Source organism: Ruditapes philippinarum, unplaced genomic scaffold, assembly GCF_026571515.1.
Source record: "Ruditapes philippinarum isolate M1 unplaced genomic scaffold, ASM2657151v2 ctg7844_1_1_1_1, whole genome shotgun sequence".
Classification (NCBI taxonomy): Eukaryota; Metazoa; Mollusca; class Bivalvia; order Venerida; family Veneridae; genus Ruditapes; species Ruditapes philippinarum.
This window is the reverse complement of record NW_026862834.1, coordinates 23,659-49,271: the sequence shown is the minus strand read 5'-3', so window position 1 is coordinate 49,271 and position 25,613 is coordinate 23,659. Positions and strand designations below refer to the sequence as shown.

The 25,613-nt window shown below is 33.3% G+C and overlaps 1 protein-coding gene across 1 annotated transcript; it reads right to left on the bottom strand.

The window, feature by feature from the left end:
* Positions 1-318: 318 nt before the first annotated feature.
* LOC132720333 (uncharacterized) lies at positions 319-23,296 on the bottom strand. Its single transcript, XM_060704461.1, has 3 exons — positions 22,922-23,296; positions 22,640-22,699; positions 319-2,958 (listed from the first exon to the last, which is right to left on the bottom strand). The coding sequence occupies exons 1-3, from the start codon at positions 23,205-23,207 to the stop codon at positions 1,208-1,210; spliced, it is 2,097 nt and encodes a 698-aa protein (XP_060560444.1). The 5' UTR covers positions 23,208-23,296; the 3' UTR covers positions 319-1,207.
* Positions 23,297-25,613: the final 2,317 nt, after the last annotated feature.

Sequence of the window (25,613 nt, the reverse complement as noted above, 5' to 3'; positions counted from 1 at the left end):
GAGTTAATTAATAACCTGTGTTCACCTACTGTATGTATACATACAATTACATGGACTATGTTTAAAAATACTTTATTTTGATTAAAAAAATATATATTTTGGGAATAAAAAATTCATGGTAAATATTAATTAAAAATTTAATTTATTTATATCAAATATATTTTCAAGTAAAAGTTAATAAGAGTATTGTTCACTGTTAATAATCTATTTCAGTTCTTACATATGCATGTATATATAAAAATACAAAAAAATATATATAAAGGTAATAAAAAACATTCAATATAAAATCACTCACCTGTTAAATATTTTCATATCCTAATCCATTGAAATTCCGTGAAAACTTCCTTGAATTATTTCTATTAATTAAATGTTTTTATTTATAAACAATTGTCACTTAAATTATTAATTGAAAACGGAAGTACATGATTGTCCTAATAAAAGTTTGATGAGTCGCCATTTTGTTTCTAAGTGTCCATATTTAAATTGTTTTTATTTATTAAAATCATTGAAGTCATTTCATTAGTTTATTTTACAATGTTTTTCCTTTGTTTATTGTTTACTTGGTTTTATTGTTTTGAACTCAAACCCGCCGCCAGTCGTCGTCTCTTGTATCACATGAAAAGTTTGTGAACTCCGAATATTTTCTCTAACACGGTCATATTCTGTTTCCGGTGTAATGTCGTACATCTTTACTGTAACTGACTGCGGCAGATTTTTCAGCACGGTAATAAAGTTCTGTAAACTTTCTGCAGACATTTCTATCCTCCTCAACACCACACGTTCAATATTCAACATGTCACGTGACAGTAACAATGAACTTTCATCATCTAGATTGATGTTCCACAACGTAACATTAACTAATGACGGTGTTGTTATATTTAATTGTAGTCTCCCAGGTAACAGCTCCAAGTGTAACTTTGATAGAGTTGAATGTTGAGACAAGTCCAAGTTCAATCTCTTACAATCATGGTAGCCATGTTCTTTACAGTATAACCACTCCAATTTTAACTCTTTCATTGATTTTTGAGCGGAGATAAAATTGTAAAATGTTTCCAGTATTTTGTGAGATAACGTGAAGTCTTCAATATATAAATATTGTAAGTTTTGTACTCGCGCTAAATTTTCACTCAGATTTTCTTCATCATTTATCCATGTACCATCCCACAAAGTAACGCACTGTAAACTGGGAAACAATATCCGGCTTATCTCAGCCCTCCTTCCTGCTGCCACCATAATAGCAAAGTTTCTGTATATGACTGAGATCTGTGAGAGAGAATAAATCTATAATTTCACGTAAACTGCTGGAAGTATATCTGATATAAAGAGATTTTATGTTGGTTTTATTTTGTTTTAATAAACGTTGTAACAGCTCACTGTACACGTTGTCCTCGTTGGCAATGAAGAAATCTTGTAAACATAATTGAATATTTTCACTTTCAGGCATTTCTTGTAAACACGACATGAACATTTCCTGTATGTTATACAATGGATTATCTGGCCGGTTCTCGCGACCTGTCCTAGTTCTATATTCGCGTGTTTTCTCGTCTTCATTTATCACAGACATCCAATCATTTAATATTTCACACATCAGGTCAGCATTCATTCCACTTATAAATTCACAAATTTTTGACATGTCCAGAATATCTTGAACATTTCTACATTTTTCTACAACAGTTTTCTGAGCGTCACTTTGAGAACTTATAAATATGGCGGCAAAGAATTCTTGCACTGTTTTGTGAGAAAACGATACTTTAATAATTTCTTTAATTAAAGTTTTACTTCTACTTTCTGACAGTATTCCTGAGAAAAGACTTAATTTCATGTCGTCTGCTTTGAGATATATATCAGCAACCATTCTATCAAATACCAGCGTGTTTTCTCTTGTTTCATTAAATAATGTTTGGTAAGCTAGTTCTGCTAATGATGTTATAAGACTGTAAAACTTTTTACAAAATTCATGACTTTTGAAGTATTCTGGAATTTCACTGGCAGACGATTCACGAGATGGTTGAACTTCCGGGTGTTTCTTTGACGTTCTTGATAATAGAAATTCAATGATATTGGTGTAAATTTCATGTTTTGAATTTCCTATAGGAATGTTGTTGCACCATAGGCAAACTATATACATGAGGAGGAGTGGAATCACTTGCATGTGCTCTAGGCGACGGTCACGTATCACTTTATTAAAGTCCCATATTTTACTCTTCAGTATTCTATCGTCACGGACACCGGTCATTTTTCTTATAGCATTTTCTTCAAGTTGCCGCGTAGAATCTGCACTTAATTGAACCAATTCTACTTTTTTGTTTATTTGACTTGTTTTGAGATTTGCAACTCCGAGCTTCCATGGTCGAGTTGTCGTTAGAATAACACAATTATCACGTACGTATCGATGTGGAATTTTTTCTGTTACTTCGCTACAGCTATTATCAGGGTGATTCCATTCATCAAGACCGTCCATTATAATCAAGCACTTTTCTCTACGTAAAACTTCATCTAGTATTGCAGAAGTAGGAAGTTTCGTCGTAATTTGCTGTTTAATCATATCGTCAATGTTGCAAACAGAGGTACAGTCTCTTAATAAAACCAAAAATAAGAACTTGAAGTCTAATAACGTTTTTAACTCGTCGTCTTTAAAGCAGGCGTAGTTTTCATCGTGACAATGAGCTTGACACCACGTGACTGCAAGATATTTTGAGAAAGCAGTTTTTCCAAAGCCTGCATCAGCTGATAGATAAATTTCTTGTTGATCTCGACTTCCGGTTGAAAACAGGTCTTTCAAAGACTTGATCGGTGTTCTCTCCTCTTCATGACAAGTTAGGGACTTCTTTTTTACAGTGACTATATCTGGCATCACGTAGAACCCAGCTAGAGGTGTCTCTATTTCTTCAAGAAGCGGTGACAGAGGTATTGAACTACACCTTTTTCTGTAGAATTTAATCAGGTCGCCTTGAAGTTCTGAAAAGAGAGTAGAAAAAAGTGTTAATCAGTGACAATTCTTCTGTATAATATATGAAATGTTGAGGTGTTTACTAACATCAATTTTGCATGGTGAGAATCAGGAAATGCATACGGCAAATAAGAAATGGTTATGTAACACTATATTCAGATGCTATGTTTAACTTTAACAATGCATAATAATAGTGACATTATGCCCATCTAAAGGTATATAGTGAGTGAACAGGTAAGAGTCAAAATAAATTTTCATTTTGTTTTAATAATTTACTTGCATAAACAATAAATAACCACCGGATTCAAACGAAATTTCAGTAAATATCATTTATTATTTACCTGTAACGTTCAATTTATAAAAAGATCGGGGCAGTCTTTCTATATTTTAGACAGATATTAAATTTTATCCTAAACATTTTCCAAAATAATCTATTGGTCAAACATCATTCATACAGTCAATCCTTTAAAATATAAAGTCACTTCAGCGCAACTTGACAATAAAAATATGAGTATAATGTCACTTTAACCCTGTTTTAATAATTGCATAAGTTCATATACAAAAGGATTTTTTTCCCATCGTAATATTTAATACATCGTATGCTTGAAAATAATCATTTTACTTCTTCATTAATGTAATCAAAACATACGAAATGTGTTTGATAATGTATATGTATAACTTAAAAATGGCATATGGTATCCGTATTATGCACATAACAACTGTATATCTGCGACAACATAGTTTGGGAATCATGCTAAATGTTTCAAATTCCTGGGAAGGATGGGGACAGGAAGGTGGGGGAAGTTACAGTTTTGGGACTTTATAAAGTTAATGTCTCAGCAGTCTGATCTATTTTGTGGAATGTTGTTAATCTAATAGTCAAACCTAATATACAGTTGACATACTGACTAGTTTGAAAAAAAAAACACTCAAAAACTGATTTAAAATATTTTATATGCAGTTCAAATAAGATTGTATGTGTCAATCACATATTTGGTCATTTAATTTTTGATACAAAACTAATATTTATTATGGTCTGGACCCTAAGAATTTAGGGGAGATGGGGTGGACCACAGACACTTGGGGTGTGGAGCTTAAAACACCTTTAAAATCCAAATAAAATGTATATTTGTCAATCCCAGCACATGTACTGATCATATATATGAAAAAAAAACCCTCAAATTTCAACGTCTATAATAATAATAATAATAATAATAATAATAACAAGCAATTATCATAGTATTGCAAGCAATCCATAAGTCCCCTATGGTTAGAACCTCATCAACATTCTGAAGGGCCACTGGCCATTCACTAATGTTCAATTTTTCTCTATTTTTAGTAAATTTGTTGGAAAAGTTCTTTAAAAGTGATCACAGGAAACAGTTTAACTGTTTTTATGAACAGACAGACAGACGGACTGAAGGACACTCTAAAGTTAATATTTGAAACATCGCTGTTACCAAAATATAACATTTTTAAAAGCAAAATTCTTAAAGAGGAGATAACTTTTGAATTAAAGATGCAATTTCATTAAACATTTCAGCTTATTTTGACTTATCACAAATATTGTTATATTTGCTATGTTTTAGGCCTATTCTTGCCTTGGCAACCATTTTTTTTTCAAAATAGGAAGAAAAGATAAGACATGAATAATCTCCAGACTGCCATCTACCCATATGTCAAGTTTCATAAAAATATTTCCAGTACTTTTTAAGTTATCACTGGATTCAGTTTATGTGTAAAATTAGCCATATTTTCAGTCTATGTGTTGCCATAACAACCAGAATTTTCAACAAAGGAAGAAAAGAAAAAGACCTGCATAATCTCCAGACTGCCATCTACCAATATTACAAGTTTCATAAAAATATTTCCAGTACTTTTTGCGTTAACACTGGATCCAGCTAGTTTATGTGTAAAATTTGCCATATTTTAAGTCTATTTGTTGCCATAACAACCAGAATTTTCAACATAAGAAGAAAAAAAAGACGTGCATAATCTCTAGACTGCCATCTACCCATATTCTAAGTTTCATAAAAATATTTCTAGTACTTTTTGCGTTATCACTGGATCCAGTTTATTTGTAAAATTTGCCATATTATCAGCCTATTTGTTGCCATAGCAACCAAGATTTTCAACTTAGGAATAAAAGAAAAAGGACGTGCATAATCTCCAGACTGCCATCTATCCATATATCAAGTTTCATTATAATATTTTCAGTACTTTTCAAGTTATCGCGGGATCCAGTTTTGTGGACGGACGGACTGACTGACGGACGGACAGACAGATGGACGGACAGACGGACGGAGGGTAAACCTAAAGTCCCCTCCGGTAAACCGGTAGGGGACTAATAATAATAATAATAGACGTTACGCCTCGTCCTCGGGCCGGATGATATTTTTACTGTTACCCACACACCCATGTGTTATTTATATACTAATTAATGAAATGAGCCGTGTCACGACAAAACAAACATAATGGGTTTGTGACCAGCATGGATCCAGACCAGCCTGTGCATCCGCGCAGTCTGATCAGGATCCATGCTGTTTGCTTACAAACCCTATAACAGGTAGAGAAACTGATAGCGAACAGCATGGATCCTGATCAGACTGCGCGGATGCGCAGGCTGGTCTGCATCCATGCTGGTCGCAAACCCATTGTGTTGGTTTTGTCATGACGCGGCTCAAATATTGAGAAATACTGATGAAATAAAGTGTGTATTTTCATTTTCAGTATTTTCACCGTAAACATGTATTTTTCACTGCAGTGAAACATATTTTCCGTCTTTTCACTTTCTTTTAAATTCATCCAATACACCAATTTTAAGGGTGAGTCTTTAAATTGTAATGTGAAAAAATAAAAATCAGTATATAAAAAACAGAAAATTAAAGTTTTTTTTCTAGTACAGAATTTATTTTCATCTTGTGGTATGAAAATTATCATATTTCACTCGTGGCTACCGTCAGTCATGAAATATTTATTTTCATACCACTCAATGAACATAAATCCTGTATTTATAGAAAAAAAATTGAATATCCTCTATATAATAGCATAAACAAGCTAAATGAAATCAATCGCAATATATTGAATAATTTACTAAAACTGAAAAAAAAATGAATTGTCGTCTGCTATCACTTCCGGTAAAAAATAAAAGACTGTAAAGACACTTTTGAAATAATTTAAAGTTGAATGAATCACATTTCAATAAATAAAAATCTTACCGTGGTTACCACTGGTATTAAATAATAGCAGAAAAAGAAAATAACGAAAAACAATTTAAAATGTGCCATCACTGGTGAATTTGCGCGGACTACTGAAACAAACATAACATATCTATAAATAGAAATTGATTATTTCTTGACAGTGCCAACCAAGGAAGGATCCATAATTAAGGTAAGAGGGTGCGCAGGGTGAGCAATGTTACATTGAAAATGGTGCATTATCGTGGAAACGGTCCGTTTTTACCACACAAAATCGGTTTGAGAAACATGCAAGTTAAAACAATTAATGTGAACTCATGTGACTCCATCTTCTCTTAAACTCCCTTCTTTTCGGTTGGTTTTTAATTCAATGTCATAATGTTGACTTTCCAGCTTTACCTTTCCTAGGTACAAACGGATACCTGAATAGAACCACCCACAGACGTCCCATGGAATGCTGCCACACATGTGAGAAATTGCAAAATTCGAATCCAAAGCTGTGAGGACCAATTGTATGAAAGTCAATGACCCTTAACCGGTCGACCACGGGCAAATAATAACACATTCATGTCTAAATTCATGCAAAGAAATATTCCCGAAATATATTTTTTCCTTAATACTTTTAACTTAGCTCAATAATGTATCAAGCTTTCCTACATTTTTTGTTGTAACATTTGGTGACTATATGCGCCTCGTTTGTAAAATTAACAGTCATTTTATTCCGCGTCAAATATTTTATTTCAAAAATAATTAACTTACCACTCTTCCTCTATTGACTCATGTTTTTCTTTGTTTTAAATTATGCTTATGTAACATGTTACAAATATTCTCAAATTAAAATATGTTATAATTAAGCTAAGATAAACTCTAAATGTTTAAAAATTGTAACAAATATGAAAAAAAAAAACAACTCTTAAGTAATATTTTTGTAAAAATATTACTTATTTCTTTTTTTAATACATAACGGCGCTGCTGTTATTACCAACAGCTACCAACAGCTTGGCGTGGACAACTATATCAGATATCTGTTTAAAATCTGATTAGTTCATTTTACCGCTAAGGCATATGTGAGCACACCTTTCCGTTGATGGCCTTGTTAAAGACTTGAACCACACGCGCTCTACATGAAAAATACATAGATTTAAACAACCAGAAAATACAACAAGAGACAGCGCATTGAAAACTTGATACTGTCTTTCATTTAAGAAAGATACAAAGTCACATACCATAAGCAATTCTTTAATTATCAAGTCTGTCATATATGATTGAAAGTAGGAAATCGAGTTTTTCATATAAACGTCAATTTACTTCTGAATATTGTAGGACAAAGGATGTTTAGATTTTATTTGTTTTAAAAATCGCCAGTTATTATGATTTATATAATTGTGTATTTTAAGATGTTATATGCTTTTTATTGAAAAGTGAAAATTGCGACAGATTTGCGCTCTTTATATTAAAGTCCCAGCAAAGCGCTTTATAAGAGCGAAACTGTAGCTTCCCCTTTAAAATCAAAATGTATATGTAATGAAAATGTTACAAAAGCAAATAATGAATTTTATAAAAATGACGAATAATTGTAATGTGATCATAGTTTCACATTTATAAGCTGGCGATTCTTTTTCAAAGTATGTTTAAAAATCGTTCATAAAATAGATCAAAGCTTGCTGGTACTTGTTTATGCACTTACACACTTAATGCACTAGACCGTCAATTTGACCACTTTCGAGTCCACTTCCTTTAACTACCCAGTACGTGTGTCAAATAAAAGAGAGAGAAAAAACAACAACATTAGCTCTGATACCTGAGAAACATTTTTACCACAAGGACAGTTTTAATGTTTCTGAAGATAAAAACTTGATACCGCAAGATAATAAGATGTGACCAGAAGATAAAAAGTACAGCAAAAACAACCTCATGACTTTTTGATTTATTAAAGTTTTGTTACAATTAAATTATTCTACTTGTTAAGAAATGATAACATGACATTTTACTTTAAATAATTTATTGATATTGTTATAAACAAAAGCGAGTCAGAAGTTTTGTCGCATATCATTACATACATTCGTAATGGACCGCCGTTTCTGATCACTAAATTTTTTGACTCATTAATTGTCATGCCAGTATTACTGAAAAAATCTGAAAAAGTCTATAGTGACAAAATCACATTGAGTGTTAGAATGTAAATTTAATTGCTGTGTCAGCTCAATTTACAAGGTCATGCATCATGAATTTCATTTGTCGCGCAAATGTGAGATGACTCATTAGTATAATAATCTTTTTTCATCGTACTAGTTAAGTCCCCTTGTCTTGTGTGGAATGCAAATAACTCTCTCTCGTCTGATTTCAAAGGTAAAGTTTTAAAGAATGTGAATGACTCATGCTCGTTTGATTGTAACGGCTTACTGATTCAATGTTTATTTCTGAACAGCCATCTAATGACAGCCATCTAATGTTGTTTCCTATATAATGTCAACAGAACAGCACTATGCATACGGAAAGCTGTGTTGGACCGTATTTGGTACAAAAACGAATATGGTACAAATGTACCATATTCGGTCGAATATGGTACAAGCTGTACGATGTCAAGCTAACCATGACCATTTATAATTTGCCATTTTGTAGTATTTTGTTTTTACATATTATTTGCCATTTTGTATTATTTTGTATGTATGTACTGTTTTATGTTGTCACATGCCCATATGGGCCCTGACGTATTCAAATAAACCTTGAAACCTTGAAACCAGAGCAGTTACTTCCCTTGATCAACATCATTTCATTTAAGCTCCAAGTACAAGTTCAAATGATTATATTTGTATATAAATCACCGTTATGACTAAATGACTAAAATTGTACCAGAAAATTTTAGAAAATAAAGACCTTAAACTGTCACAAGATGTAAATTTTATGTTGCTTCAGTCCTGATGACCAACATCTTGCCAAACTACATTGTCATGTAGAAATTAATGTCTATATTGAACAGTTGAGTATTTATGACTTTTTATATAATGTGAAAAATCAAATTTATAACAACAAAAACACAAGAATGAATTATACTTAGAAATGTATTGCGAAAAGCTACGAGTGTAAGGTTATATTTCGCATTGCCTCAATTGATCTAATTTGGATATATAGAGTAAGTTATTTATATTGAACAGGTTCAATACAGAATATATTTGGACTTATATTCAATAAGGTTAAAAAAGTCCTAAAATTTAACTGATTATTTAGAACAATAATTATTAATACTTGACACAAATAAGAGTGTCTTTACATTTTGGATGATTTTTTTTATAATTGGCAGTTATAAATGGAATGGTCAGAGTAACAGGATTTACATGATATGATACAAAAAAAAATCACAAATGATCTCTGCCAGTATAAACAGTATAAATCTGGTATAAATATTGGTTCTGAAAAGTGTTTGTTTATAGACCGTAATACTGTTTATATGTTGTTGATTGTTGGACTTAAAACAAAACGAATATAATTATTTAAATAATATAGTTTAGATGAACTATACTGCTGCATTTAAAGGCATTACGCATGTTGGTAATAATAAATTCAAGTAGAAAACTACATAGCAAATCATGTTACCTCACTTTTGCACACTTTATTATGAAAGATTAATCAATGATTTTAGATTGAAAACTGTCGTAAGTCAAGTTATTACACTGATGCATATCTTGATAAGTAAGACTGATGGAAAACTGTAGATATTTTATTTCTGATCAAAATCATCATTTTATCAGTGGTCCATAGAAAACACTAGCATTTAATTTATGCTGTCTCATATGTTGTATGCATATTAATTATTGTGATTTATTAATTTGAAAAAGGAAAATGTAGTTACAACAGAGTTGTGTTCAGTTCTCGATAAATCATTACACCCAACTTGCCGACACGAGCTATGCATTATGTCATATCGTACTTGCTGACTATTCAACTTGACAACACAAGCTATCAATACTGTCATACCAAACTTGCCGACATAAGCTTTATATACAATCACATTACACTTGCCGACACAAGCTATCAATACCATCACACCCAGCCTGCCGACACAAGCTATGAATATTGTAACATCTCACTTGCTGAAAGAAGCTATATATACCATCATATCCCACTTGCGGACACAAGCTATATATACCATCATATCTCACTTGCTGAAAGAAGCTATATATACCATCATATCCCACTTGCTGACATAAGCTATATATACCATCACACCCCACTTGCCGAAACAAGCTATATATACCATCACATCTCACTTGCTGACAGAAGCTATATATACCATCACATCCCACTTGCCGACACAAGCTATATATACCATCACATCCCACTTGCCGACACAAGCTATATATACCATCACATCCCACTTGCCGAAACAAGCTATATATACCATCACATCCAACTTGCTGACAGAAGCTATATATACCATCACACCCAACTTGCCGACACAAGCTATATATACTATAACATCTAACTTGCCGACACAAGCTATATATACCATCACATCCCACTTGCCGACAGAAGCTATATATACCATCACATCCAACTTGCCGACACAAGCTATATATACCATCACATCCAACTTGCCGACAGAAGCTATATATACCATCACATCCCACTTGCCGACACAAGCTATATATACCATCACATCCAACTTGCCGACACAAGCTATATATACCATCACATCCAACTTGCCGACACAAGCTATATATACCATCACATCCCACTTGCCGACACAAGCTATATATACCATCACATCCCACTTGCCGACACAAGCTATATATACTATAACATCCAACTTGCCGAAGCAAGCTATATATACTATAACATCCAACTTGCCGACACAAGCTATATGTACTATAACATCCAACTTGCCAATAGAAGCTATATATACCATCACAACCAACTTGCCGACACAAGCTATGAATATTGTCATATCCCACTTGCCGACACAAGCTATATATACCATCATATCCAACTTGCCGACACAAGCTATATATACCATCACATCCCACTTGCCGACACAAGCTATATATACCATCACATCCCACTTGCCGACACAAGCTATATATACCATCACATCCAACTTGCCGACACAAGCTATGAATATTGTCATATCCCACTTGCCGACACAAGCTATATATACCATCATATCCCACTTGCCGACACAAGCTATATATACCATCACATCCCACTTGCCGACACAAGCTATATATACCATCACATCCAACTTGCCGACACAAGCTATATATACCATCACAACCAACTTGCCGACACAAGCTATGAATATTGTCATATCCCACTTGCCGACACAAGCTATATATACCATCACATCCCACTTGCCGACACAAGCTATATATACCATCACAACCAACTTGCCGACACAAGCTATGAATATTGTCATATCCCACTTGCCGACAGAAGCTATATATACCATCACATCCCACTTGCCGACAGAAGCTATATATACCATCACATCCAACTTGCCGACACAAGCTATATATACCATCACATCCAACTTGCCGACACAAGCTATATATACCATCACATCCAACTTGCCGACACAAGCTATATATACCATCACAACCAACTTGCCGACACAAGCTATGAATATTGTCATATCCCACTTGCTGACACAAGCTATATATACCATCATATCCCACTTGCTGACACAAGCTATAAATATTGTCATATCCCACTTGCCGACACAAGCTATATATACCATCACAACCAACTTGCCGACACAAGCTATGAATATTGTCATATCACACTTGCTGACAGAAGCTATATATACCATCACAACCAACTTGCCGACACAAGCTATATATACCATCACAACCAACTTGCCGACACAAGCTATGAATATTGTCACATCTCACTTGCTGACACAAGCTATATATATCATCACAACCAACTTGCCAACACAAGCTATATATACCATCACAACCAACTTGCCGACACAAGCTATATATACCATCACAACCAACTTGCTGACACAAGCTATGAATATTGTCATATCCCACTTGCTGACATAAGCTATATATACAAATGTACCATCATATCCTAGAACCGGGCAATGAGGTTTTTCTTAGGAACAGGCAGATACACTCCAAATGCTGCAGTTGCCGGGGATATGGGCTGGGAACCTATCTTTATTAAACAACTTAAATGTGTGGCGAGTACTTGGTGTCGATCTGCAAGTATGAACAGTATGAGAATAAATTGTGAAGTAAATATGAACTGTTTTAAGCAGGCGGGTAGAACTTGTAAGAACTGGTATTTTAGAGTAAAAGAAATTTTTGAGAAATATAACTGTGGTGAATTTTTTGTTCTTAATAATGTTTTAAATAAAAATTGTTTGGTGGAAAAGCTAACCAGCTCATATCTAGATGAGTATTTGGATGAATGGATTGAGTCACTACATACAATAAATAGTAGTTCTGGGCAAGGGGGAAATAAATTGAGGTCTTACAGAACCTTTAAGTTTAGTTATGAAACAGAAACATATGTAACTGCTATCCTGCCGATTAAGCATAGAGCAGCATTTGCAAAGTTCCGATGTGGGGTAGCCCCTATCAGACTCGAAACGGGCAGATATGAAAGGTTAGCTTTGAACCAAAGAATTTGTCCAATCTGTAAAACTGGAATTGAAGATGAGAAACATGTTATTTTATATTGTCCAAGGTATGGGGATATTAGGAAAGATTTATTTGCCAAAGCAGAAAATGTAAATGATCAATTTTTAAGGCTGTCTGATGATAAAAAATTGTTGTTCATTTTTACCAATACTGAAATTGTAAAGTGTGCTGCAAAATCCTGTTTCAATATTCTTAAAAGTAGAACTAACTGGTTATATTCCTGAGAACTGCCTCTTATAATGTTAATGTTAATTGTTAAACATTTTATCCAACAAACTGAGAGTCTTACATTATATTATTGAGAAATTGTACTAATCAGGGTATTTATAAGCCTGATTTTATGGTTAGTAATATTTTAATACTTTTAATCATTAGACAAGGGTAATTGTAAACTCTCGAGGTCTCTTGAAATGGTAAACATACTCATAGTTAATAATTAGTAACTGATCGTTTTTATTTTATTTTTAGGCAAAGACATTATATGTACAGTCCCTTAAATGTGAATAATGTCTTATTTTACTTGTATAGGTTTTTATCTTTCCAATGATGCGAAATAATTTTATTTATATGATTTTATAGTTTAAGAATCTATTGCTATTCAGTGTAATTTTACGGGTTTAAGGAAGAGAACATTTTAAGGATTTTTACTGTAAAGCAAAAATTACCAGACACATTTTAAGTATTTTAGAACAAGATTAGCAATAGTTTCTTATTTTAGCAATTTTAAATTGTAACATGCATATGAATATGGAATGAGAAGAGAGGTAACTCTGTAAGTAACATTGGACATTCTTGCAGAGTTGCCTCCCTTCCATTAGATTAACAATTTTATAGTCTCTTGTAATTCTGATAAGAATGGCCGTACATAAATAACTTTTACTTTGTAAAATTATGTCATTGAATTGTTTTATATTATGTATGGATGAGACTCAAATAAAGAATATATATATATCCCATTTGCCGACAGAAGTTATAAATATTGTCATATCCCACTTGCCGACACAAGAATATTTTTATATTCAATTTGCTGACATAAGATATACCTATGGAAGGGTATTAAAGTAAAATTTCTTATTCTTGCTTGAAGATTAAAATCAATACATGAAATGATTTACTCTTACATAAATAAAATGGTACATGAATACTGTAAATATTTTTTCCAATTTCCTTATTTCTATGTCCCATGTTTTCTTATATGTTTGAATGGAAAAGATAATCAACATTATTAAACATTTTAATTCTGAACGCAAAATGTATTATACATAGTTTGTGAGTTTAAATTGTTAATGCTGATGTTTTATTTTTTACGCCGTATTTCCTTCCCAATGTTCTTATTTGCTTATGTTATAATAAGGAAACTTTGCACATTTAAAAGTTAAGAAGGGTACCAATAATATTGGTATCCATTTACAAAGAAATTACAACAAAGAAGGAACCAGAGATACCGGTTCCCTTTAAAAATAGGGGGCGCGTCAATCACGACATAATGGTTTTCCAGTGTTATAAATAGTGGTTTGACTCTTTTCTGGAGGATAAGTCAACCCGCACAGCTCATCGCTTAGAGCGCAAGACATGTAAGACATTGTGGGTTTGATTCCCGGACTGGCCAACTAAAATTACTAATCGGTCTTTCGGATGAGACTTTAAGGTATTAGCACCCTAATGCATTACCTCCGCTTTGAAGAGTATTCAAATAGGCTAGAACTACTGTTAACTACATTGAAAATGAGGGCCATGGGTTCAATCCCCAGAAGGGTCAACTTTTTTTTCTTTTAACATAATTTATGTATCTCTAATGTCCCATTTGGAAAGAAAAAAGTGTTTAATTTTGATTTTTTAATTTATATAGGTATTTATTGGCTAAATTATGCTAAATATGGTAATAAATATGGTACCTGATATTTTCAAAGTGTAATATAATCAAAACTAGACGGTAAAAGTATTTCATATTTTACAAGATCAACCAATATACTTTTTTAAAAATTTAGGGAAACTTTGAAAACAGGCACTCATTTGGGTAAATTTTAAGATTTTTTTAAATAAGGCTCCCTAAGTAGAAAAATGGTCAGACACGTGGTAAAATGGGTGGGGTAGGGTAACATTTTTATACAGATTTCATAAATTTTAAGTAGAAACCATAATTTTGCTTATTTGGATTGTTAGCTGAATGGTACTATTTGTTTCTTACCAAAAATTAATGGGAAAACATTTTTCATTAGGATGTTATTGCAGATTATTTAAAGGTTCCTATTTTCTAAAAACAGGCCCTCATAACATCCTAGCTTGAGTTCAGTAAAGTGGCCATAACTTGATTTCCGTACGGTAAACTTTGTTTAAGTGTACTTTAAGGTATACATCTACATATAGCTTGTGTCGGCAAGTGACATCTGAATTTTTTAGTTCCTGATAGTGCCCATTAGGGTCCTAATACCTTAAATGGCAGTCTTTCGGATGAGACTTTTAATGGAGGTCCCTTGTAAACATTTGGCACGTTAAAGAACCAGGGGAAGCTTCTGGAATTGGGGCACCTTTTTGTATCTGTATCACTATCCTTCAAAATTTAAAAATACTTATACTTTTCTGGAAGACTCGCCGATATGGGCAACCGATGGCGAGTATAAATAAACTAAAGTACAGAAACTTTAGGTAAAAAGACGTTTGGTAAGCTCAATAGGCAGAGCGTTGGACTATGAATCGGGCGGCCCGGGTTCAATTCCCGGAAAGTGCAGGTCACTTTCCTTGTGATTATCAGGGGATCCTTTCTACGGTCATTCACACTGTACCTCTGCTCAAACATGTACAAAAGTTTCAGTAAACTTGACAGCTTGCCCAGGAACGATACGGTGTCTGAAGTGTGCTCTGGTAAATTCAGTGTGGCTTACTGCCGTGATCCGGGAGTGAACATACCAGCACCACTCTTAGGGACAACTTCGTCCTTTTCGTAGCCAGTATATATAAATATATATATTTTGAAATACTGACTTGATTATATAAACTATGATTATGTACAATTGAATTGGCTTAAGATGTTGAAAACAAATTGATTTTGCGTCTAGAGGCTCGGCCATTAAAATAGACAACAGTTTGTACTTGATGAAGATCCAAAATATCAAACAGCACATAATTAAGACAATATTGACGCTTGGTTTCTGTGCAACATTTATTGCAACAATTTCAAATCGATTTCAAGTAAACTTGAATATTTACAGTATATTTCGTTGGGAAAAGTTGCATCTGCTTTCAGTGTACATGGCTACACTTATTTCAAGGTCCCACCATTATTAATAGGGTGCATTTTAAAACTGCTAAATGTTTTTAGAAAATTGCATGTTATTAAATGATTTAAAAGAAAAACATTTTACAAAACCCATTTTACTTAACTTCTTTTTGACCCTGTGACATGTTTAGTTTATTTTCCGATACAAACAAAATCATGTCTAGTGACAACATAGAACTGAGCTTGATTTAGATGAAATTGTATTAATGAAAGTATAATGGTTGAAAAGGTTCTCATTTTTATCGAATCTAGGTTACCAACCTAATAGGAAATTTCTGGCCGTCCGATAACCGGATGTCAATGTCAATTTTCCAGGCGCAAGGTAACCAATTTCTTAATGGACAGGTATTGAATTATTATTTTTAACTTTTTATTCACTCAATTTATCAATAGTTATGTTCAAACAAATTCTGTATGAATAAATATAATAATTGGCATGCCTTAATTATTATCAAGAATTCAAAATTGATTAAAGAATAGATGAACAAAAATAAATCATTTTGAAAAATCATAACTAATTAACCAGAGGTAAACAACTCATGCAATCGGAACATCCTCGGCTATTATTCATAATAGCCTCGGAATTAATACGGAGTGAAAGTAGTTCAGATGTTAACAGAAATAGAGAGTGTTTTCTTCGATAATATAAAACGAATTTATATATTTGACATCAAAAGGAAAATAGAGTCTGTCTCGGTACAATTATGATTGAAAATATGTGTGACAACCATTTCTGTCACTGATGTACATTATAAACATATCCGGCTCTTTAACAACAGGTTTCCGATTTCTACAACCATAATAAGTATATAAATAATGTATTGACTTTTATATCTATGGATTTACATATTTCAGGTGGACTTTTACTTGAAATATCGAAAAAAAACAACAAAAAAACTTGTCAACAACTCCCATCATCAAATAACTATTTGTTTACATGTTTAGTTTTTTAGGGTAGGAAAGGCCATACTACCGTATCCCTTCTGTGTATTCTTACTATTGTATTTTAGGAACGTCCTCCGCTATTATTCATAATAACATCGGAAACAATATAGATTGAAAGTAGTTCTATCATGTGGTTTCAGATGTAAACAGACAAAAGGTGTAATCTCCGATAATGTAAATCGCATGTATATATTTGACATCTAAAGGAAAATATAGTTTATTTCGGTACAATAAAAATTGAAATTTTTTTAAAACCACTGATGTATAATTATAAACAAATCCGACTGACTGTCAACAGGTTGGCATGTTGTACTTTCGGTTTCTACAACCCAAATAATAGGTATAGAAATAAAGTATTGTTTACTTTAATATCTTTGAATTTACTTATTTCAGGTGGAAATTTACTTCATATACATGTAGTGGAAAACAACTTGTCAACAACTCCCAGCATTAAATTACTATTTGTTTATATATTTAGCTTCTTAGCGTTTATTATTGTATGAACAACTGGCTACATTAAATGTTTAGGATCTTATTGTGCTGTCAACAGGAACAATGATGCTTAGAACTATCCTTACAAATACTGAATCTTGCAAAACAACAAGGAAGAATATGAAAAACAAGATCAACAAGGAAAGGCGGCGTTCAATGAACGCAACCCCCATATGACCCAGCAACAAGAACCAATGGCAAGGAGCCCAGGCGGACCCCAAACATAAAAAGGACAGGGCAACGACACGTTAATCATTAAATGAAAAATAATTTGTAACTGATTAGGAATTCAAAGAAAATAATAATAGGCCCACAAAGGGGAAGGGGACAGGAGACCGGGGGAAGGGGGGGGGGGTGGTTAATCAAAGAAATAAAAACTAGAGGCAATGGGGAATATACTTACCGTAGACGAGAAAACAACAAGGGACACAAGCAAAAGTGTCACCAAAACAGTACGAAACAACATAGACATACATCTGAGGAACATAGTGGGGCGCCGCCTTGGAACGCTCAGCAGCATAATAATGACTGCTGGGGAGTTTAAACCGGTTAATGGTGCACCAAACCTCGCTCTTAGCCCCACCATGTTCCTATAAACGAGACAGTGTAAATAAAATGAATCCCCGCCAAGTGAAATTCTAACAGTTGTCATGGTTACAAAAGGTTAAATAAGTAAAACACTAAAATGATCATGTAGAAACATACAAAAGCAAACCCAATGACCATAACAAAAGTACTCAATGTCCTAAAGGAAGACAGAGCAACAAGAAAATCACCTACAAGGGCCCGACGAAGCAAGGCAGAAGACGAACATTAAGACAATTCAGTCCCAAAGGGCTTTACGAACTATCCATCATAGAGTCTCCCACTTGGTCCGTCAGATGCAATCAAAAGAGGAAAGCGTAGTGTCCAACTGTAAAAGGGTTGAACACTAAACATGCAGTATGTCTTAAAATAGTAGGGTCATAACCTCTTTTAATAAAACGTTTAATGATTTTAGTAAAAACAGCAGAAAAATTACCATGACCCAAAATCTTACGAAGTTTGTAAACCACATCACCATAAAAACCAGGCTGGCTAATCCCTTGTCGCAGAAGAGTTTTTAAATCACTATTGAATTTAGAAATTAAATCAAAGTTACGATTGTAAAATTTAGTAAAATATTTCCGTAATTTATGATAGCGGTAGCCCTGTTTTAGAAGCTTGCTGGTAATAAAAATATTCCGCTCGTTGAAATCCTTTACGTTGTTACAAGCTCTAGCGAATCTAATTAACTGAGAAACATAAACCCCGTAGGATGTTGCATGGGGTACGTCTCCATCCAAATGTGGATAATTAACTATACAAAAGTCAAAGTCATCTCTTTTATCATAAATTTTCGTGTGAATAGAATTGTTGTTGATAGTAATATGAAGATCCAAAAATGATGTACTAAAATTTCAAGAGTTCGTTTTATTAAGTTGTAGTTCATGCGGATAAATGTCAGACACCATTTGATCAAAATAAGGATTATCTAAATTAAAAATATCATCAAGGTATCTGGAAGTATTATTAAATGCGACTATAACATCTTGTTGTTTCTCTTCAGAGAGACTCAACATAAAGTCTCTTTCATAGCAGTATAAAAACAAATCGGCGACCAGGGGTGCACAATTAGTACCCATAGGAATTCCTATGATCTGTTTAAATAGGGTATTACCAAACCTGACATAAATGTTGTCTAAAAGAAAAGAGAGTGCTCTACAAACTTCGTCACAGGTCCACATAGTATAATGTTTAACAATACCGTTAGTAAAAAAAGCTTTGTTAGAATTGCATGCTAGAAAGGTAACTTTTTCCCGTGCAAAAGTTTTCTGAATTAGGGAAATTAGTTTATCATTGATTAATTTATGTGGCAAAGTTGTATAAAGTGTAGAAAAATCGTATGTACTGACAGTTGAAGCTTGAAAGTTATTAATTTTGAATTTATCCAAGATTTCACCAGAATTTTTAATTGACCAAAAGAGATGTTTGCCTGTGTTTTCATAGACTTTATCACAATATCTAATTACATGTGTTTTAATGGCAGTCAAACAAGACGTCAATAAAATAGAAAGTTTACTTGTAGTGCAAGATGTAGAATTAGCAATAAATCTGGCTTTGTAAGGTTTTTTATGTAATTTAGGAATCCAATACATAATAGGAAGTTTGAGTTCTTTTTCATTAATTTGGACTTTAAGATTGGAAATATTAGTAATATGATTGTTTACAATGTCTTTTTCGGAGGCAGAGGTTTTAGAATACGCATTAGTGCTATTTAGTTCCTTATGCAAAACGTTAATGTAATGGATTCGTCAAACAATTATAATATTATTAGCCGCCTTGTCCGCTGGCACCAAAACAAATTTTGAATGAAAAGCTAGAATATCTTTTTTCAGATGTCTTAAAGTAAGTCTTGGTTTAGGTGGCAAAAGATGTTCATTTCCACGATAAAAATTAATACGTGAATCAATAATTTTAAAAATGTTACGTTTCCATGTAACTAGAGCATTACTATCCGCATTTTCACGGCGGCACCATTTGACCGAAAAATCCTCTATAGATTCAGCAATCTGACCACGACAAGCATTAAAATCAATCTCAGAAGGAATTCTGTATTTAGGTCCTTTCAAGAATAAGTTACGAATTCTTTTGTCTGCAATTATATCAAAATTACCAGTGATTATATGGCCATCTGAATTACAGAATTTAGAAGTATTGCAGTCTCAAGTTGTTGGAGTATTAGACTGAATATCTAAGTCAGAAACCACTTTGTTGTAATTAAATATGATATTTCTAACAGGTTTCTTATATTTATAGCAAATAATTGGTATCTCGGAGTTTTTGAAGTATAAAGGAACTGAATTAGTGACACGTTTATCACGAAAAATACTTGGTAAATCGATGAAATCGATACCTTTATTAAGAAAGGTTACTTTTAGGAAATGCCTGTTGTGGTCAGAAGTGTTGTCGATATGAGGTCTTAAGACGTGCTGAGTATAACTTTGAATAAGATAAGCTGCTGTATATAAAGGATCTGTTTGAATAACTATATTATCTGCCTCCGCGTCTAAGATTTTCAGAGATGATAATGAAAGGGAAGTAAGACGTGATAACATTGCATGTTTACCAGAGTTTTTTAAGGTAATATTTAAGTCGGTGACAGACAGGGTAATTTTAGATTTACGTTTGATGTTGCCATTTCTACGTACTCCGTGAGATCGGGATTTACGTTTACGAATATTCAGAATAGAAAATATATCAATGTTTGGATCTTTAGAGATGTTACCTTGTTGAAAAATATTGTCATTTAGGCCAAGTGGGAAAGGCGTTTGTAAGTTCTTGATCCATTTTAATTCTGCTAAGTGTCTATCTTTAACTTTAAAACTAGCAGAAGCATCAGAATCGTAAATTATTTGTTCCACTGGTTGAATTGAAACATTTTTAAATGAATGACCATCTTTACGAAAATGTTGATATAGAAAAGTTGTAAATTTTGTGCGATTTCTCATTTTATAAAAATGTTCACGGAATCGAATTTTAAGAGAACGTCCTGTCTGACCAACATACTGTATGCCACATCCAGGGGTGTTTCAAGTTAAAACATAAACAAAATGAGTTGCCTTTCAGTCAACGTCTGTATTCAAAATAATATTAAAAGTTCTCCCATTTACATTAGAGGTTATTGTAGACCTGTGCGATAAAAAGTTACAACATCCGCACCTCTTAGCTGTGTTAAAGACAACGCTAACTTCATTGTGGGCATAGGCTTCAAGACATAGGCATATACTTCATGGACATCACGTATTATCTTTGCCCACTTGTGCTCCAACTTGGTTAACCCTTCAAAATAAAAATATTTATTTTGTCCTGAAAGAACTCATTGACTGCCCCCATAACAGCTTCATTGCTCCCAAAACCTCTACCACGAAACTTTGTTTTCAGTTTTGGAAACAAGTAGAAGTTAGCGTAGATGAAGTCCAGAGAATATGTGGGATGGGGAAGAATTTCAAAGCCGCATTCAGTTGCAGCAGCCATCGCAACTTAGGATGTGTGAGCTGGCAAACTGTCGTGCAGGAGCAGAACAGGAGAACATCTTCCCTACTGATGACACCCTCTTGAATTTCTTCGGAGGGGATGAGCCAGGGTGCTTCCACTGCATGCTCTGTTGTTTTTTTTTATTCTGGATCGAGGTGATGGACCCATGTTACATCCTGGGTTACGATCCGGTAGCTTAAATCAGGTTTCATCCTCGTAGCGAGACAAAATATATCTCGAAATGTCAAGTTTGGTCCGTTTCTGGTCGTCAGTCAACTGTCTTGGGACCCATCTGGCGAAAACCTTTGACATGCCATAGACATCATTTAGAATTGCCTGACCTGAACCATGGCTTATACCAACTTCCCTAACAATGCTTCGAAGGTCTCGCCTTCTTTCGCATATGACCAGATTGTGCACAGCTTAGGCAGTTTAATCGTTGGTGGCCTCTTTTGGCCGCCCAGCCGCTCATCATTTCAAATGCTCTCCCTGCCCCTCTTCAATTCACAGTGCTATATAGAGGAAGGAGACTCCATGGTCTTCATGGATTTCCTTGGGGGACGTCCCTCTCTTACAGACGGCTCTGATTCAACTTTCTCCATTTGGTCTAAATGACACATCCCTCTACTGATCAAAGTGGTTTTACTTAATACTAGTAAAACCGCATTAAACTCGGTCAGTAATCTTCAATAAGATATCGGTACCGACGTATTGTGCGTAAATGTCAGTGTAGTGGCTAGAAGTATATGGGACCGAGAACTTTTTGATCATACCTCGTATATATTATCGCGTTACCATGGTTACTATTCAACTGTCGTTCAATGGGTTTTGTATTTCATATATTTAATTATATATTAAATATATATTACAGCTATCGTTTTTTTAATATTTTCATGTGCATAAAATATATACAAGACCTTATACTCATAATGAAAATACGAAGCGTGTTCTTCAAAATGTTTTACCTTTATGATGTTTCTTCTAAGAACGATAAGCATGATTTTTAGCATCTATGTTAATGTTGAGCTTGTGATATTATTAATAATGGTGATAAAGTTATGATTGCTTTTTTTACCTTTTATCTTCTTTTGATATGTTTCCTCGGAGATCTCGGCATGGGCATCGTTACCTCTGGCTGAAAACATATAATGATAAACATAATGCATGACGATAAAGTGTGAACTCAAAGAAAATAAACATATGATTATTATCATTAATGCCATAAAAAATAATAAGAAGAATTATTTGAATATGGAAAGTGTAGGTTGTAAAACGTGCATTTTGTTACTTTAATTAGCTTAGATTTGTAAGAACATAATAAATTTTGTAGGCTTAGATAACTGAAATAATGCCTTACATTTTTCTGCAGCTTTTTGTATATCCATTATTGCATTTTCCTTTTCTTTGGTGACAGTTTGAACTCCATCATTGGCAACACTTTCAAGGGTTTCTTTTCCTTTTCTTGCCAAGTTGTCTATCTCCTGAATCGATTGTTTTACCTTAGCATCAAAAGCATCAATGGACGAGTTTATCGCATCATTCAGCTGGGCAAGTGAAACATTTTCAATATCTTTCACTTTTAAGTTAATTATGTCAATCAGCTCTAATTTTCTTTTTTCAGTCTCCTGTTTGTACTCATCCATCTCATTTCTTATTTGTTCCTGAATCGTTTTTCCCACATCTTCCAAAACATTACGTACAACGTCTTTCCCAATGATCAAATCGTCACTTTGAAGCTGAAATTATAGAGAAAAGGATGAGTGCATTGAATTATTTATCATCAATTTTTACAGAATACCCTGTCATTTACATGTATAGTGGCTCATTTAATAAATTTTTCATGCAGGTTAATATTTTTTTATTCTTTTCATAGCGTTTTTTCTTCAAAATATTTTATATACGGATTGCCTTAGCCTTTCTTAAGATGAAACATTTTGAAACATTTATGACGAAGTAATTTTAGAATGTAAGGATTGGCATATCACATTTCAAAACGATATTAATACGAGTATTTATTAATAAATTTCTTTGTCAGATTTTCATTTTGAGGGGATTATTTTTAAAAACAGTCAACAAGCTTTTTAAAAACCTTTTTTTTTAAGGAAAATTTAAATCTTTGGGAACTAGGAATAAGCCAGTTTTTCAAAGTAAATTTGCCCAAAGGGTTTGTTTTTATTTTTTAATTTTTTACATAATTAATAACGATACCCCTTGATTTAGGAAAAACCTCATTTTTTTCTTTAAATTTTCGTTTTAAAAAATTTAAAAAAAAATGTTTTAACCCTTTCCCCAAATTTTTTTAAAATTGCATTTTTTGGGTTTAAATTTTTTTCATTGGCTTTGAACCCCGGGATCCTTTCCAAATATTTTTTTTAAAAAGGGTTTTAAAAATACTGGGTAAGATTGTACCCCTCAAACCCTCCGATTAGGGGGGAAATGTTTGAAAAGTTTTTCCAACATCTCTTCCCAAAAATTTTGAAATATGAAAGTACAGTTTTGGTCAAGGGGAAAAATTTTCAGTTTATTTTTTTCCCCCAAATATATGGATAAAATTATCAACAAATGTCGTTATTACAGTTGTAGAGCACGTCTTTACAGTACAAAGATGGACAACTGTGACATTGAAACAACAAAACAACAACCAAACGGTGTCATGTAGTCAATTGCTCGTTCATACTTGTTTCAATGATGACTCATATGATCTTTAATTGTTTCTTAATATAAAGCAAACATTTGTGAAATTAAAGAAAATTTAGAAACCAAATTAAATATACAATAAATATAAATCACATTATTTAACTGTTACCTTGTCAAATATATTATTCTTCTTGGACAAGTCGTCTTTTATTTTTGCCTCAAATCCTTTGTGATTAATAATGACACTAATGATGCCATTAAAATCAGTCTCTGCAGCGTTTGATACATCCTTGTATCCGTCTGGCGGGAGATAACTTTGGGGGAAATTTTCCCCGGGCTTTTTGTCCCCCTTTTTGGTTTTCCCCGTCCTTTTTTTTATATGAGGGGCCCTTGATATCTTTGTGCGTTTTTTGAACTCAGTTTTTAAAATGATGCCCAAATTTTTTTTCCCGGGGCGGGCCGGAGGGCCCATATTTTTGTTGCGGGCCGTTTTTAGGGTAACTGCTTTTTTCCTCGTTTTGCTTTTTGGCAAAATTCTATTTGTTACAAAAAATTTAAAATTTTCCGTACAGGGGTTAAAACAGGTGTTTCCCCGGGTTTGGTGGCTTTTTGATGGGGGAAAATAGTTTTTGGGGAAAAGATTCTGCTGAAATCTTTAAACTTCTTAACAAAAAACGGGGATTCTTTTTCGTTTTTAGGAAATAAAACCCCCTTTTTGCACCCTTTTAATTTCCCAATTTAAAAAATTTTTGTTTGAAAATTGTGTCTTCACTGTCGGCAATGCTGTAGCCATCATATAATGTTTCTGAGGAGCTAGGTCGTGTACCGTTCCTTAAATCAAAAATATGAAGTGTCAATGCAATAAATGTATATTATTTAGAAGGATTACAACAAAGTTTAGATGTCTTGTTCACATACTGTAGGAGATGGGTATTAACCGTTAATATTGAAAAACCAAAGTTATGTTATTTACAAAAGCGTGGACCATTGCGTGAAAATGAAAAAATAAACTTACAATGACACAAAAATTTAGTTGTTGTAAAAAACGTTAACTATTTAGCAAACATGGGGTAATCGTAATCGGTAATTTAATTTAATTCAATCGATTACAATTTTTTGAGTAATCACAGTAATCAGTAATCATAATTTTTTCCCTGTAATTTAATCATAATTTAATCAATTACATGACCAATTAATCAGTAATCACAATGATTGCATGTATGATTACAATACATGTTAAGCTAAAAAAATTGCTGAACAAACATAAATATAAAGGTTAAAAAGTACCAGTGTCAATGTCTACTAATTGTCTGAGGTAGTGTAGGTGAATTAAATACAGTCACCCTGGTCAGATTTGATGACACCTGTGTATTAATAAGGTGATGAAAAGATCACTGACAGATTGACCCAAT

Bases quoted from the DNA above. Each gene is read 5' to 3' on its own strand.
- LOC132720333 (XM_060704461.1), bottom strand. From the start codon at position 23,207: ATGGATGAGTACAAACAGGAGACTGAAAAAAGAAAATTAGAGCTGATT. The intron at 22,700-22,921 runs GTAAGGCATTAT...ATATGTTTTCAG, and splicing joins ACAAAAAGCTGCAGAAAAAT to CCAGAGGTAACGATGCCCAT. The intron at 2,959-22,639 runs GTAAAAAAAGCA...CTCTCTTTTCAG, and splicing joins ATATCAAAAGAAGATAAAAG to AACTTCAAGGCGACCTGATT.